At 36.3% G+C, this 17,760-nt stretch overlaps 2 protein-coding genes across 4 annotated transcripts; both read left to right on the top strand.

Moving 5' to 3' along the window:
- Window positions 1-1,543: 1,543 nt before the first annotated feature.
- trim63a (tripartite motif containing 63a) lies at window positions 1,544-3,177 on the top strand. Its single transcript, XM_065240031.2, has one exon. It carries the CDS (start codon window positions 1,654-1,656, stop codon window positions 2,701-2,703), a length of 1,050 nt encoding a protein of 349 aa, XP_065096103.1. The 5' UTR covers window positions 1,544-1,653; the 3' UTR covers window positions 2,704-3,177.
- A 5,297-nt stretch (window positions 3,178-8,474) lies between these two features.
- On the top strand, window positions 8,475-17,562 carry mlpha (melanophilin a). 3 transcript variants are annotated; one of them, XM_065240027.1, is made up of 15 exons: window positions 8,475-8,626; window positions 9,289-9,411; window positions 10,800-11,021; window positions 11,140-11,252; window positions 12,106-12,147; window positions 12,311-12,372; window positions 12,474-12,563; window positions 12,653-12,770; window positions 13,483-13,679; window positions 13,976-14,059; window positions 14,178-14,408; window positions 16,207-16,377; window positions 16,542-16,706; window positions 16,829-16,900; window positions 16,978-17,562. In XM_065240027.1, exons 2-15 carry the CDS (start codon window positions 9,302-9,304, stop codon window positions 17,041-17,043), a joined length of 1,743 nt encoding a protein of 580 aa, XP_065096099.1. In that variant the 5' UTR covers window positions 8,475-8,626; window positions 9,289-9,301; the 3' UTR covers window positions 17,044-17,562. The 3 variants fall into 3 exon arrangements, with proteins under 3 accessions (XP_065096099.1, XP_065096101.1, XP_065096102.1); XM_065240029.1 differs by lacking the exon at window positions 16,207-16,377; XM_065240030.2 differs by lacking the exons at window positions 8,475-8,626; window positions 9,289-9,411; window positions 10,800-11,021; window positions 11,140-11,252 and adding an exon at window positions 11,290-11,549.
- Window positions 17,563-17,760: the final 198 nt, after the last annotated feature.

Below are 17,760 nucleotides of genomic sequence, written 5' to 3'. Positions count from 1 at the left end.
GACGTGATGTCGTAGTACAGCATGTTGTGGTAAATATGCATTGTTATGGTAAATGCATTGTAGTATAGCATAGCATAGCATTGTATACTGTAGTATAGTATAAATATGATGACATATGGTATACTATTGTAGTATTTACTATAGGAAATTATTGGGTTAAATTAAATAAAATTAACCTAGAAAACAATGGGTTGAAACAACAAAGCATTTTGGGTTGAAACATTTTGGCTGGGTGCATCCCTTTTTGACCCAACACTGGGTTAAAAATAACCTAGCATTTTAAAGTGTACATTTAAACAAAAGCTTGCTCATAAGCAGTTTGTTTTTATTAATTCTAAAGAAATGACTTGTAATGTAAACAATAGCTGTGTAACGAGTGTTGCTTTTTTAAATGCATGTTATAAACGACTCTGCCTCAAAATGATTTTAGATTGAAAAGGACTTCCTACTGACCAAATGCCGTAGTACACGCACAAGCTGTGCATAAAAACAAAAGAATCGCAGCCTTGCGATTCAGAATCGATTTAAGACAATTGGCAATTTTAATGGGGACCGCGATTGAATCGTTACATCCCTAGTAAACACAAATGAAATTAAGCACCCCAACATCCCTTATACATTTCTCATTGATCATAAATTGGATGTTTACGTCACAAGATGTATCATAAGACAAATCATTCTGGACTACTACCTGTGACAAACACACACTGGACTGAACATGCTGTTTCGGTGCGGCACATGTGAGATAGTACCATAAGAAACATGATGTATATAAATATGCTCTTCCATGTAATACAGTGTCCAGAGGAACACCTGCTATTTTGAGGCACATCACCAGGAGGGGACAATGTCACTTTGAATGATGTTGCTCAAGTTACCAGGAGTGGCATGTTTGGTGACCATATGACTTTTTGTTTACAAATTTGCCCAGCTAAAGTTGTGAAACAACCCCGGTCATGGGGATGGGTGGGTACAGGGTCTTCCATGGCATGACAATTCTGGTGGCTGGCTCAGACACCACCCTTCTCGTCTCTCTTCTAGAACCATCAACACAGATGTTGATGGCAAATGTCCACCAGGTAGAACAAATAAAGAACACACGTTACACAACTAAAATCTTGCTTAGGTGTCATATATCCTTAATAACCAGTTGTTGTAGCAGATGATCATAGACTGTTTTAAAACAATAAAACATGCACGTCTCAGTTAATTAAGATATTAAAAAAGTACTTGATTTGTATTGTTGTTTTGTATTCTGGGAAGGTCTGGTTGTCTAGATGCCAACTGCCATCACAAGCCTCTTGTTTGGCCTGATTGGTATTCTGTATGATACACATTTCTCCCACAGATAGAGAGCTTAGAAAGGGGGGCTTGGGTGTTGCTAATTTTGGTATGTGACTTGTACTTTACTGGGTTGTGTTGGAGGGCCACGTGTTTCTCCGAATCAAGGCGCACAAACAAGTGGTGGGAGCAATCTTGTCACAGCCGCTTCACGTATCAGGTGTCACAGGCAGCCGGCCAGTATATAAGCCCTGGCTGCCTTCTGCCTTGGTAGATCAAAATAAACCTCAGTAAAGACAGGAGAAACCTGAAAAGCTCAACAACAAAGCGGTGGAAAGAAGGATCAAGAGTTCTCTACCTCACTCAACAGAAATGGACATTAACACGGGTCAAATAGTACGTGCACCGAGCCCCATGGAGAGCCTAGAGAAGCAGCTCAGCTGCCCCATCTGCCTGGAGATGTTCACAAAGCCGGTTGTCATTCTGCCATGCCAACACAACCTGTGCCGCAGGTGTGCCAATGATCTCTACGACTCTAAAAACCCCTACCACTATTCCGGAGGTATCTTCCGCTGCCCGACCTGCCGTTTTGAGGTGGTGCTTGACCGCCACGGTGTCTACGGTCTACAGAGGAACCTTCTGGTGGAGAACATCATTGACATCTACAAGCAACAGTTGGAGAAAGGTAATTCCCTTGAACCCCCTCTGAAATCAAAAGACACAAAAGAACCAATGTGCGAGGTACACGAAGATGAAAAAATAAACATCTTTTGCATGACCTGCCAGACACCCACATGCTCCATGTGCAAAGTATTCGGTCAGCACAAAGACTGTGAGGTATCCACCTTGAAAGTCGTTTACGAGGGGAAGAAGTCAGAGCTCAAAAATTCTATTGAACTGCTGAGCGCTAGCAATAGCTGCCTGCAGGCACTGTTAATTCAGATGGAGAAAATGGGCAAAACTGTGGAAGAAAACAGCCAACTGCAGAAGCAAAAGCTGATGGAGAAGTTTGACCATCTTTACGCTATCCTAGAGGAACGCAAGTCCCAGCTTCTAGATCAAATCAGCCAAGAACAGGACGAGAAGGTGGTGGTAGTGCAATCTCTTGTCCAGCAGTACAATGAGCAGCTACAGGCCAGCATTAAACTGCTGGACAAAGCCACCCAGACCATGGACAACAGCAGTGTGGCTGAGTTTCTCATCACTGCCAAAAAGCTCATCACAGAAGCCAAAGACACATCCAAGAGCTCCCATCTGCAGCGGCCTGAGCCTGGTTTTGAGAGTATGGACCATTTAACAGTCTTTACTGATGATGTGGAGGCCATGCTTGCAAAAATGGACTTTGGGGTGGGTAAGGATGAAGATGATGATGAAGAAGAAGAAGAGGAGGAGGAGGAGGAGGAGGAGGAGGAGGAGGAATAAACATTTATGGGCTTTAGGGAAAGACTGTGGGAAAACAACAGTAGATAAAAAGCCTTATTAATGATTTGATAAGGCCATTAATCTGGCTGCTTTTGATAACTGTGAGATAAGGGGCGTGCAATCTTAACAAAGCAGTTTTTGTACAAATTGTACAAATTGCACCATTTCTAATGACCTTTCCACTTTACTTTTATACTTTTTGTATTAATATGTTCATAATGAATTGTTTTTTATATTTGTAGTAGAATGTAGATGTTAAAATGTATACTTGATCAGATTATATTAGTTCTGTTTGCTAAACTAAAGCTAGATCTGTGAGCTGTAGAATACAGCTTTAAATTTAGCTTAGATTGCCATGTGAGATCGAAAATATTTAAATACTTGAAATTCAAAATAATGCACTTGATAGATTGACTGTACTGTAAAACCCAAATTTCATTGGATAATTTATTGAAAATAAAGGATGTACAAGAACTCTCAGATTCTTCAAATTCATTTGAAATGCACCTTTAACACAGTGGTCAACTTTTTAGCAGGGTGAGAATGAGAGATGCCACAGAAGCCCAGGAATAGACTCACAGTGTGCTGCAGTCCTCATGTTTCTAAACTTGACAATTACAGCTGCTGGCAAGAATGTCTGATGAACTTATAGGCCAGAGGTTAACACTGACTTTGCAATCAGTACAGTTGCTATGGCTATAAACAAACCCTAATAGTCAACAAAACTGTTGTATGGACAACATGTGCTCAAGTAGCCATCATATATCATGTGCTCAAGTAGCCATCAAACACCCATAGAACTAAATTTCAATTATTACATAATAAATTATAACTTTATTAGATAAAAGGTTGGTAGCCTAATACAGTGCTTCCCAAACATTTCATTTTGCGACACACTTATATAAGAATCTATCCCTGTACCCACCAACTTATTTTTAATGGAAATATGAGAAAAATACACATTTTACTATAACTTTTATAATGGAGTAGTTTTTCCCCCTAGTCATTTTATTAAGTTTAATTAAAATGTTAAAATAATATATGGTATATCATATCAAAATCATTGTCATTTTTAGTCATTAATTGGTCTAAACAATTTTTTTGTGTCATTCACCACAACAACAAAGCAACTTTGTCGACCCACCTTATCCCACTGTGCGACCTACAAGTGGGTCCCAACCAATAGTTTGAACCCCCCTGACCTATTACAATGAATAAAATACATAACACAGGAAGACAGTGGCTACTAATTTACTATTGTATTAGGATTTTTTTTTATTGCAGTGATAACTCTCGGGATATATTTTGGCATGTTAGTGATCCAACATAGTGATGCTGATGCTGCTGCTGTTGGCTGAGTATAACACTTGCTACTTCTAATACACATGCTGCAATGAGCAGTGTTGGGAACGTTACTTTAAAAAAGTAATTAGTTATAGTTTCTTGTTACTTCTCAAAAATAGTTACTGAGTTAGTATTTGCGTTACATCATTATAAAAGTATAACGGAGGAAACAGTCATTTATTTGGATACTCGTTACTGAAAAAATAACGCTGTTAGTAACGGTGATTACTTATAATGCCGTTATACCCATCACTGGCAATGAGTATGCAAATGATGCTGCTGCAATTTTATGCACAATATCCCCGTAATCAGATCTAGACAGGTGGAGCTGGGGTTGGAGGTGGGTCATTGATAAAGCTCTGATAGCGTACAAAACCATACTGCTTACACCATGCCAAAAAGACCAGGAACCATCAGTCTGCACCACGTGAGTTTCATGACTCAACTAAGTCATTGCAGTTTTTTTCAACTGCATTGGTCTTCAGAAACAAAATACATTTTGAACCGAGACTTGATACTGACAACGTGACTAAAGCTTTTGTAATGCAGTGCTAAAAGCGGCAAACTTTGTTAGCATATATACAAAGTAGTCAGATGCTAAACTGGGCTGTTGTCTGCCAAAGGGTCTTTTAAAAATGACCATTAAGCAAAGAATATACTGTAGATTGCTCAATGTTTACTGCAAACTTACTACTATTTTAAGAGGTGGAGTTTTAATACAATCTGATTTCGTCCAAGTGATGTAGGGTTAAGGGGTAGGCAATTCAATTTATGATCAATGAGAGGCCATCTGAAGCACCAGGAGTTTTTTTCAGACGGCCACTGGGAAATGTGGGCAATCCGGCTCGCTGTTATGTAAGGGATAATGTAGAGGCAGCCGGTAGTTATTGGGAAATAAGCCCCGACAGTGTGATCAGGACCCGACGCGAAGCGGAGGGTCTTGTATCACACTGAAGGGGCTTATTTCCCAATAACTACCGGCTGCCTCTACATTATCCCGCTTATTACACGGCTACTTGCCACATAAGAAAAAAAACTGGACATGAATATGAATTTGAAACATTTTATTGGCATATTTGTTTTAAATTAACATTTTTATCCTTCCGCGAAACTTTGCACAGATGCATAAAATGATCGTAATACCTTATTAAGATCCTCTGCTTCATACTTGTCTCCATTTTTTCTCTTTTAGCCAGTCTTTGAGAAGTTTTAATGCCCATTCTGTATTTTTTGTGTGTTGGCTTCGTAGCTGTCATGCTCTATTTTGTCAAGTTCAGTCTCAGTAAGCTCTCTGTGTCTTGTCGTGGTTGTCGAGTGTTTGTCACAAGATGGCGCCAAACAGACAGTAATCTTTATTGATCTTTATTGGCGCGGAACGATTTTACTTGTTCAAGTAGTCCGGCTATGCGTTATTATTTTGGAGCGGTTATTATTCGAAAAGAACGAACCTGCAAATGTCTCAACTGACCAATCAGAATCAAGCATTCCAGAGAGCCGTGTAATAAGCAGATATAAAGCTGTTGTTATAAGTGCAGCGGTCTAATGGCACTGGTCAATGTCAAAATGTTGATCAATCAAATAAAAGAAGCCACTCTGGGTTAAAAAAAAGTCCAGTGCCATGTTTAAGTCCCAGTCTGCATATGGTACGCCAGTCTTTCCCATTCACTTAAACGGCACATCTTTTTTTGTCATTTTATTTATTGGTCTTTCTTTTTTTTAGGGTTAGATTTGAGATTTGCTTAAAGAGGGTTATTTAATATACAGGTTTCTTCATGTTTTTGTCTATTTTTAAGCCATGGTTTCTTGAAGTCTCAAGCAACATTGGTTAAAAATAGCAAAAAATTGAGAAACCAATAAATAAAATGACAAAAAAAGATGTGCTGTTTAAGTGAATGGGAAGGACTGGCATATCATATGCATGCTAAATTGGAATTTGGTGTATGTATTGCACGATTTTCACACTTCTATTTATACGCAACTCTGTGAGACTGGGTTGAGAAGTCATACCTGTAAGTCCAACTTTCATTCATCTTTTTCAGTCCATTTATAATTACACTTTAAAAAATGTTGGGTTATATTCTTATATCCCAGTGTTGGGTTAAGAAAGTACAAACGCAGCCATTGACTTAATGGGATAGTTCACACAAAAATTTTAATTCAGTCATCATTTACACACTCCCTCGTGTTGTTCTAAATCTGTATGAGTTTTTTTCTTCTGTTGAAAACAAAATAAGATATTTAGAAAAATTATGGTAACAACACAATTGTACACATTGACTTCCATGGAAGGAAAAACAAATACTCAATGTGACAGTGGGTACAGTCAACTGTGTGCTTATCATCATTTATCAAAATATCTTCTTTTGTGTTTAACAGCATAAAAAAAAACATCACGTTTAGAACAACATGAGGGTGAGTAAATGATCAATTTGAAAATAACCCATAATGTTTTTTGTTTGCAATGTTTCGTTCTCAAAATAAATAAATAAGTAAAATAAAAATGTTTTGTTGACCTAGCAAATTTGGCACATCTAAGTTAAGAGCAAGGTTCAAATATTATTTAATATAATTAAATCAACCTGAAAAGTCATTAAATATTTGTTAGGTTACAAAAAACTTAAAAAAAGATCTAAACAAACTAGTATTTTACTCAAATACTGTTGTGAACCCTGTGCCATGTTGACAAGATCTTACACCCACATGCAATACAATATGAGAAGCTGTCAGCTCTAGTGTCTGAATTAACAAAGATATTAGTATGTATCTCTGTGAACAAATCTTTCCATTTAACTTATTTAGAGATATAGTGATATGAGAAAATAAAATAACCGATAAGACATGATTAATGCAATGTTAGTTACAACACCAACACAATATAACAGCTGTTCACACTCTTGACCTGTTGATTTCAAACTCTTCAAGTATGTAGGCCTGAGCTGCCGTGAATAGTATTGTGCATGTCTGTCACATATATTTAACTGTTTAGTTTGAAGCTCAGCTTACATGTTTCTTACATGCTGAACTGGCATGGGATGTAATGAGTGCATGCACACTATAGATAAAACCTTTCTTCACAACATGGAAAGTAAACAAATTATTTTAAAGGTGATTGTTCAGACTAGTTCCGATAAGAATTTTTTCATATCCAACCAGCTAACTTTAAACTGATACATTTAGAGCTCTGCTAAAGCAGTGTTTCCCAATCCTGGTCCTCGAGGACCGCCTCCCAGAAAGCAGAAAGTTTTAGATGTCTCCTAATTTAAAACACCTAATTCAACTTATTAGCCTCCTTTGAAATGGTAAACATGTATCCTAAATCAAGCTGATGAGTTAAATCAGGTGTGTTGAATAAGGAGAACTCTAAACATTCTGGGAGGGGGTCCTCGAGGACCAGGATTGGGAAACACTATGCTAAAGGACCAACATGCACATCATGTTGGTCCAAGCTGGTTTATGCTGGTTTGAGCTCAACCAGCACATAGTGTAGTCATGCTGTTTCCTTTGAATAGATCAGCAGTGAAACAGGTGTCAATTCAGTGAAAGATTCATCTGTTTCAAGCACATTATAGAGAAGAGACGAGAAAAGAAAAGCACAATCTTTTCTTAACTAAGTTCAGGACTTCCCCTAGCCCGCACCCAGAGTCATGGCAGCATATTGAAGCTAATTTTAGAATCATGAATCAGCTTGTCCTTAGTCTAGTCCTTACACAGCAAAGGGCATCCTCTCTTTTAACCTTCACTTCTGTAGCAGGAGTTTGGGGAAGTCTTTTGCCTAAACCCCAGCTAGAGGGGGACTATTGTGTTGGTCACTAAGACACACCCATCGCTGAATCAAAGAATTAAAAAGACTTGTTAAATTTTTGAAAGCCACTAATGTGGGTGTCATTTTATAATTTCACTGCAAAATGTATAACCGTGAAACATTATAGACTTTTGAATGTTGCAGGGTGCAGATCTAAGACTGTGAGCTGCTATGTGTAAAACTATCCCAGATTCATTTTTAGCCACAGCAAACATTGACTGTAGATGGTCGTACAGTAAATAGAAACATTTGCGCTGTCACCTTGCCAATCTTATTGGGACTGCAATAAGGTGCTCTGCCAGTCCTTAATGTAATGTAAAACAGGTCATTATAAGCACCAGATGTCCTATTTATATAAACATGTGAGAACCAGAAATAATTATATATGAATATATTATAAAGAAAACTACTATAGCTTAACGCTATAGGTTATCATGTGATCATAGGTTCTTGAGGGCAAACATTTAAATCAATAATTTCTTTACAATTCTTAAAAAATTACTAATTATATAAAACAATAATAAACTATGTATATATTTTTTTTTTATTAAGACACTGTGTCAAGGAACAAAGTTTTATTTTATACTCCATTCCTGACTTTGAATAAAAATCACCCTATTCATTCAAGCATAGAAAGGGTGGTGTTTTTCTCTCTCTCTTTCCCCCTTTTTGTATAACTGGACATGTGATTTAAGATTGCCATACCTCTGACTTTTCTCACAGTATCTGCCTCATTCTGAGGGACTTGGCAAGAGCACATGCAAGCTTGCAAGCAAGGTAAATAAAATCTTCATTATAAAATTTTGCTTGTTAAATATTTGAATTACACATTAACTACACAGTTATAACTGTTACAAAGATAAATGTTACTTTATTAAAAGGTTTCTAATGATCATATAAAACCTTAGAATATATTTTTGATTAAAGACGGGAATGTTTAGATAAGTTTTGTAAAATTTAAATTGTATATTACATATTAATTTCTCTTATTACAATTTTTTCATTTTTCATTTTTTAAGAAATGGATGAGCAGATAAACGCTGTATACACACACACACACACACACACACACACACACACACACACACACACACACACACACACACACACACACACACACACACACACACACACACACACACACATATATATACACATGCACTGTAAAAAGTCATATATACTGTAGGATCCACTGAAAAAATATATTCGATTGGTAACGCCTAAATTCTGACATTTTTTCAACTTAAATTTTCACTTCAATGGAAAATGTCATTGATCCAACTTTTACCTTTTACAGTGTATATATCATTGACAATACATTTGTTGTCCTAGTGTTACACTTGACACTGGAAACGTCATCTTTTGAGGGTGAGAGGTGGAATTATCAAAGAAATAGATTATTCTTACAGTTAAGTCATGCTTACTATCATCATTGTTAGGAGGAATCCAAGCATGGACAAGAAATTGGACCTGTCTAGACTATCAGAAGAGGAGGCCAAGCACGTATGGGAGGTCATTCAGAGAGATGTTGTCCTTAGGAAAAAAGAGGAAGAGAGGCTCGGGTGAGGACTTTTTAATTATTTTACATATACAGTCCCTTGGTATGTATAATCTCTTTGATATTTCTCTATATAGTTCATTATAAACACAGCCATGCAACAGGGTTATGGAAAAGGCACTATGTGTGAAAGACCACTGTTGTGAAAAGACCACTGTGATCATGGCATAGTCACAAGGCCTGATCACACCATTCCCCCAGCTGGGAAAAAGATGCCCCAGAGCCCTGTTCTGTTGGTACAAGGAGCTCTCTGTTTGGTTACTGAATTGTTATTTGCTTATGTTGGACGATATGTCAGTTCTTTTTTGTCACATACTGTATACTGTCTACAAACATTAATAATATTAACATTACTATACATCGTTTAAAAGGTCTATGGGTTTAGCATCAGTGTATGGTCTCTGTTTTGAGATACAGTAAACGATAAATGGACTGATTTTAAGTGGAATTCTTGTTTAATATTTTAAAGCACATATGTACTCAACCTACACTTTAAAAATAAAGGTGCTAAATAATCTTCACAGTGAAAGTATAGAATAACGAATTCTGGTTCCCAAAGAAACTTTCAAACTTTTTAAAATAAATGTTTTTTTTTTTACTTTTAACAAACTGCATGTGAATCATGTGCATCATGCTCCATGTCAAAAAAAGAAGTGACCAGCCGCCACTGAGGCCCAATCGTTTTTTTATGGAATCTTACAACCCAACAAACAACTTTATTTAAGAGTGTACTATACTGGAAAATATGTATTAAGATGCAGTATTTCCTTTAAAATGTAATATCCAAGCATGTGTCAGGCATACTGAAATATATCGGCACTGTCATTTAATTAAAGGGGACAGAGAATGAAAAACCATTTTTACCTTGTCTTTGTTGAATAATGGTAGTCTACCCGCATTCACGAACATACAAAAAGTGCTAAACATGCTAAACATCTCAGTCTCATAGAAATTCCTCTTTTAGAAATGTCAGCCAGAAAACGGCCCAATCTGAAAAAACTGATGCTTATGACATCACAGGCATCTAACTGCCCCTGCACTTTAAAATAATTGGCTACATTTTTTGAGTGGCAGCAAAGTCAGCCAATCAGTAATGAGATTGCAAGTTAAGCCAGTAGGGGGAGCCAAATAGGTGCAAAACCACTTGTTTAAAATCCCCCACCCTAATAGAGCTATCTGAGAGAGGTTTTTAGGAAGCTTCTAAGGTATTACAGACCCAAAAAAAAAAAAAATCACATCACAGAACAAGGATAAATACCACGTTCAATCATTCTATGTCACCTTTAAATGATGTATGCTAAATAATATAGATCTAACTTTCAACCTGCATTAGTCACATAACTATGTATGTAGAGACATTCTTAAATGCTGTGTATTTGTATTACACCGCAGTGAGCTCAAATCCAAGATAGAGAAAGAGGAAACCAAGAGGGAACTTCTATCATCTCAGTCAAACCTGGTGAACACTCACTGTATCCGCTGTCTGCAGCCCTTTAAGTTCCTGGTGAACAGCAAACGCCAGTGCGTAGACTGTAAACTCTACACCTGCAAGACCTGCAGCCGCTATAACAAGAAAGAACGCGGCTGGGTATGCGACCCCTGCCGCATGGCCAGGTTAGAAGAATAATGTTTTCTTAGTTTACAGCCTATACAACTGAATAAAATACAATTTTATGTGAGCAACAAATACATAATTTGAAATATACTACATAACACTTGTTTTTCTGCGTAGGGTCCTTAAAATTGGATCTTTGGGATGGTACCATGACAACGTGCGCTCTCGCTTTAAGCGTTTCGGCAGTGCTAAGGTGATGAGGTCATTGTACAAGAGATTAAATGGAGAGGGTGGGTGCTATTTAAAGCCTCCTGATAACCTTCAATGTGTCTGAATAAGCTGTCACATCATCATACTGGTTCAGTGTATCACCTACCATTTCAAGTGGTTGTGCAAGCGAGTGTTATGAAGAGACATTGAGGCACGTATAACTATAAATATGTAGTGAAAAATGAGTACACAATACATCAAGTTGATTTTTTATATGCCCATATTCTTACACTGAAAACAATTCTTGCACACACATAGCGCCACTGATCAGTATAATATACTGTAGTATAGTTTAACAGCATGTTACCTTTTCTCAGGTGAGTACAAGAATGCTTCGACCAACATGTTACTATCAGACTGTGTGTGTGTTCAGGGTTTATTAATCTGTCTGCTGAATTAAAACAAAATTTGTCTAGAGGCTGTGTACTCACTGATGTGACCATAACTGGGTCATATGGTTTGTTTGGCTGCTGATGTTGTTTATAGCCTTGCATGATGGGACATGTTACAAGAAAAATGAGAGACCTTGGCTGAATGCAAGGGACGTGGGGTTAAAGCTGACTGAAGTGTGACATCTGTCTTTGGTTTAAAGCAATACATGCTGTTTATTGCAGTTTATTGTGTACTGTTATGTAAAAAAAATCTTTTTCTATTCTTTTTAATTGCACTATATTATTAAATACAAAACCTACAATGCAGAATGAATCAGTTTAACTTATACAATTCTACCCATTTTGTCTAAAAGGCACTAAGGAGTTAAAATCTCTCTGTTTAGAATGTGAATAGCAAATGTCAGATTGTGTGTTTGTTAAAATAGGCCTATGTCCTCATAATGCACATGAGGATTAACATCATTGCCTTTTGTTTCCACAGGGCACCGTGATGATGACACACAGAGCATGCCTGATGTCCGCAGTGAGTACACATTGCACAAACACATTCATTGTGTTGCCAAGAAAACATAGGAAAAAATAGCTGCTGTTTGACTCAGAGCAAAGCTGTAGGCAGATGCACAAGCACTGTCAACATGTATTTGTATCAAAACTGATATTGAAACGTTATATATTGTTCATTTTAGATGTGTATAATGGTCATGATGATGAACATATTGATGCGAGTGAAGCTCAACGTTATAAACAGGTACATTATACAATTCATGTATAGATCTATCAACCTACCTATCTACCTATGATAAATAAATAAATACAAAAAAGAAAATATATAAAAATTGTTCCTTACAGATCCGAAAGACCAAGCGTCTACTCTCTGTGCACCACATGGATCTCGACATGGACGACTATGCTCCTAACTCACGCAGACAGTCTGTCCAGGTATTGAGAGGATCGTGTTAGTGTTATCAACAACATCCAAACTTAAAATGGGTGCTTGGGTATTATAGACATTTCTCTCTCATCTCCAGTACATCCAGGAGGATAGAGGAGATCAGAGGAATGATGTAGAATACAACACTGATATGCACCATCTCCATCTTCAGCGTATGAACCGCAGAAAGAGCCTCGACAGGTTTTTGCGGCCAGGTGAGCAAAACCAGTATATATTGCTTGAAACATTTCAGCTTTCATTTATTTTTCTTCTATCTTTTTACTTAAAATGGAAATTCACCCAAAGCGAAAATGTATAAAGGTCCCTCTTGCTCATGTCTATTTAATAATAATGCCCAATACCTACACTGTAAAAAATACTTTTCAACTTACTGTTACAAGTCATTTCAACTTACTTTTATTTATTTTGACTAGAGATGAGTTGTTATAACTACAGGTGAGTTGTTATAACTTATAAATTTAAGTTGACTTTTCTCACCTATATTTTAAAAGTTGTGACAACTAATTTCTGTTGACATGACTCTTAAATCTGAGTTGATTTAACAAAAAAATTTAAGGCAGCAAAGTTTTTTTTACAGTGTAATGGTTTAAAATAAAAATAATTTCTTAAAATACAATAAAAGGATACATATGGTGGCTTTTTAGAACATATTCAACCATATTTGATATCACTAAGTAAACAGCACCTTTACAAGACTAATGATGAGCAAGGTAACACAGAAAAATTCATTGTTATAATGTATTGTAAAGTATAGTGTATTGTAAATCTATTGTTATAATATCTATATTAGTAACATACTGTATCGCATGTAAAGTAAAAAAAAAATAAAGAAACTCTATGATTCTGATCTCGTTTTTATATCCAGTTACATAGCAAAACAGATTGTTCCCCTTTACCTTGTTTTAGATGATGGCCTGTACTCTGAAAACAGAATTGTACGTGCTCGCTCTCTTTCTAAAATCAACTCCTCCCTGCTACCACGTCAGCCCTACCTGGACACTTCAGATGAGGAGGACATATTCCGTTACCCCGTCTACCAGCTGCCCCCACGCCGCCGCAGTCGGGCATCATCTCAAGAAAACATTCATCACGGAGCACCACCGGTATGATTACTTTAACACTGTAAAACTCGTATGGATGTGGTCTCTATCAAAATTCAAACTGCTGTAATATTTTGTGATTTATTTCAGATGTACTTTACCCTGTCATGTTTAAAAATGTGTTTGGCTGATCTATATGTCAATGAGGCTGTGTATGCCAGTCTAAGTGGGTGGTCCTGGGCAAGAGTAAAATATAATGTGGACCAGACTAAAAAGCCTAGAGTTTGGCTTTTTAATATACTTAATTAATAAAACACATCAAATCATATAAAAAAAATGTTTTATTGATTTTTGTGTAGATCAATGAGCTGAGCAAAAGAATGTCTGCCATTGAGAGTCTCTTGAATCGACTGGAAGAAAAAATGACTTTGCCTACTGAACGGGTATAAAGAAAGCTCAAAACAGAAACATGCTAAGCAGCTATTTTTCTGATCCTTTTTCGGAAAAGTTTCAATTACGTTTCTTTTGATTTGACATCTACTGCTTTTTGTATGTCTGCAGTCTGTCCAGCCCTCAGCAATGCAACTGGAGGAGGAGAAGCTCAAGAAAAAGCTAGACGAGCTAATGAGTGACAGGGCACTTTCCTCTGATGAGGATGTGCCAAAGAAAACTCCTCAGTCGAAAGGATCCATTGTGAGAAATGCCTCACATGGAGACCAGGCACCAATGGCTCTTGGCCCTCAAGAACCCATGAGCTCCTCCAGTGATGAGATGCTTACCGAAGAACAAAAGGTGAGCACACACGCCAAACACAGGACCATAAAAGTCAAACTCACACTGGGCTTTTTCCAAGGTAAGGTTAGAGTCATGGGTTCAACCCAAGGGAAGAGATACTGAAAAAAAATATATAAAAACTATATGTAAGTCACTTTGGATCAAGGATCTGCCAAATGCATACAAGTAAAAATGTCTACCATTATTGAATTTTATTTAAAAGAATAAAGGGAGATTCAGGCATTTTATAGAATATTTCTGGTCACATAGATCTTTCCACTTAATCAGGAATGACAAACTGGTCTGCGTAAATTATTACTACACTCTTAATAACATGAAAACAAGTTTTATCAAAAGTATTTTTCTCATTAAAAAATATAAATGTATAGTTCCCATTAGTTATAGTATTTTCATTTTCATAACTTTGCCCAATCTAAAACAAAAAAAAATCTCCTCGTTTATCTTAACCCTTGATCAGTGTTAAAAAAGGATAACGTCTGATAGACCCCAAACTTTTAAAGAGCGATTGCATAAGGAAATATAATTTTTTATATGTAAAACTATATATCATTTTCTCAATTATACATTTATGCTGTGTTTTTGTGGACATTTTGAAGTTTTGTACGGTACCTATTTACTGCACAATTTCTTAATTAGGCCATGATTTGGCTCATGAAATATGATTTGTATAAAGTAAAAATCACTTAAATGTCGATCTTAATTAAATATAAATTGTTTTTGGATATTGCACTGTGTGTTAGGGATAGAATACTGACATCTGCTGGTTTGTGGAAAAACTTTAGAAATTATAATTAAAGAAAGAACGTGCAATGACCACATATATCCAATAGAGGTCCATAGGGACTCATTTCATTTTCAATATATTTTTCTTGATGCTTCAACTCCTCACAACTTTATGATATATATTTTGTGAATATATATTTAAACATTCTGAAATACATAAAAAAATCTGTATTTTGTGTGTGTTTATGAGATAGAAAGTTCGTTCCACTTTTTATTTATGCTCCAGGACCAGACCTTGGTTTATATCTAGAAATTTTCAGATTTATAATGGATTTACTTTTAATTTGTAATTTTTTTGACAAAAAATTTCATTTTCAATGTGGGGTCATTTTCACCTCAAACGGGTCATAAGTGAAAATGAAATGAGTCCCTATGGACCTCTATTGGATTTATGTGGTCATTGCACGTTCTTTCTTTAATTATAATTTCTAAAGTTTTTCCACAAACCAGCAAACCCTAACACATAGAGCAATGAATGTCCAAAAAAATTTAGATTTAATTAAGATCAACGTTTTAGTGATTTTTTTCTTTAAAAAACCTTTTTTCATGAGCCATTTTATGACCTAGTTAAGTAACTGTCCAGTAAAAATTCATCAAAAACACAGCATAAATGTATAGTTGAGGAGTAAATAAAAAATAACATATAGTTTTCCATATACATTTTTTTATATTTCCTTATGCTCTTTAAAAGTTTGGGGTCTATCAGAATATTACACACATTACACCTCGAACGACCAAATCAAGCCCAGTTGTTTTGTGCATGTTTAGATAGATTATTTAGGAAAAGTCACAGAGTTTCATGTCCCTGGTGTGAAAGTAACACTTTTAAAAAATGAAGTAAAAGTCCAGTGGGGTCCCCGTGCACTGATAAAGGGTTAAAAAGCATTAGCAACACTTTGTGCTTCATTTAGCTATAACATTAGCAAGGCTAATAAATCACTACAATAGTTTTTAATGCTGATGAGGTTTCTATCCTCTCGGTTAATTACTGTTCCCTTTACATGGCTTTCAGAGATCCTCTGCGGCGGCCCTTTGTGACATCACAACCGAGATACTAAGAACTATTAATGCCACTGAAAACGCTATGAATGAATTGGCCCCATCAAACGCTAATGACAGACTTCAGTTAGAGGGCACAGATGTTAAGCAGGCTGATGATGCTTACAGAGACATTGAGGAAAATGTAAGATTATTATAGATATTATTTACTTGTTTTACTTTTTAAGAAATAGATAGATCAGGCACACTGAATCACAAAGCGGTTTTGTGCCTTTTGTACACTGTATCACTACTAAGTTCATAAAATTTTTGATCAGAGGTCTGCATGTTTGTCCTCTTTCAATACAGGTATATATAACTTCGGGGAAGTCCTTCGATATGGCAAGGAAGTTGCAAATGATTGAGCAGAATGCTAAGAATCACTACTTTGGCCCGCTAACTGATTCTGAACTCTCTGGACTGGAGGACCAAGTTGCTTTGGCAGCTGCCAAAGTTCAAAGCACAGAGAGTGAGGTAAGCTACATTTCCAAAGCTAGTTTGTGTAGGTCAGGATATCTATTGATTCAGTGAAATATTTATTTGTTTATTAATTCATATGTTTGTTCGTTTAATTGTTTGTTTGTTCACTGAATCAGGTCTCTGACATTGAGAACAAGATAGCCGCTCTTAGTGTTAAAGGACTGTCAATTGATAGAGCCAAGAAAAAGGTGAAGTGAATCAAACAAATGAATAATCTAAATAAAAATGGCAAAATAATTAATCATTGTTTTTTTGTGGATTTCAGGCACTGAGTTTCCAACAAAAAAGGAAGTTTTCCCAAGACATTCCTTCAAACAGAGTGCATTTTTAAGCAGGATGGCACTTTAACTTTCTGTTGCTATGCATTGAATAGCATTTTATTTATCCATGCATTTGCTGCTTTATTCATACAGGAATATAAATTTAGTCCAGAACATACATACCAGAACATACTTACCTGCTGGTACTGAGTTGTATGACTGTTTTGCCTTCTGATCTGCCTTGTCCATATTTTGATAATAACACCACAGATGTGGAACAGTTGGTTGGCTGCTGTTTCACCCCATTCCAAATGTGGTATATGGGATAGATATTTGGTGACATGTCCATGTTGTTAATGCCAAATTCTGAAATCTAAATGTCATAGTGGAACCAGGCAATGTATTCAGTGTTTTGTGTGTGACCAGCAGACCCCCTTGGTTTAAGTATTTCAACTATGCCATGTTCAAATGAACCTAAATCATATTTTTTCCTATGATGCTTTGAACATCAGCAAATACCATGTTTACATGATTGATATGATTCCATAAGACAGACATATATTTCTGTTAATAAACAATTAAACAAGTTACCTTTCTTGTACATCTATCCTCAGTTTAGTCCTGATTAAGTGATGAACAATTGGTCAAGTTTGTTAACTAAGGAATACATACAACATTTACAGTAGTGCTGTGCATTCATAGGACTGGAGTTAGAAACCACTGCCTTTAAAGGGACACAAGGCAGCATTTTTATGTTAATAAATCATCTTCGTAAGTCGGTATATGGT

Source organism: Paramisgurnus dabryanus, chromosome 7, assembly GCF_030506205.2.
Source record: "Paramisgurnus dabryanus chromosome 7, PD_genome_1.1, whole genome shotgun sequence".
In the NCBI taxonomy this organism is placed as follows: Eukaryota; Metazoa; Chordata; class Actinopteri; order Cypriniformes; family Cobitidae; genus Paramisgurnus; species Paramisgurnus dabryanus.
Note: the sequence above shows the minus strand (reverse complement) of the source record. Positions and strands in the feature narration are given on the sequence as shown.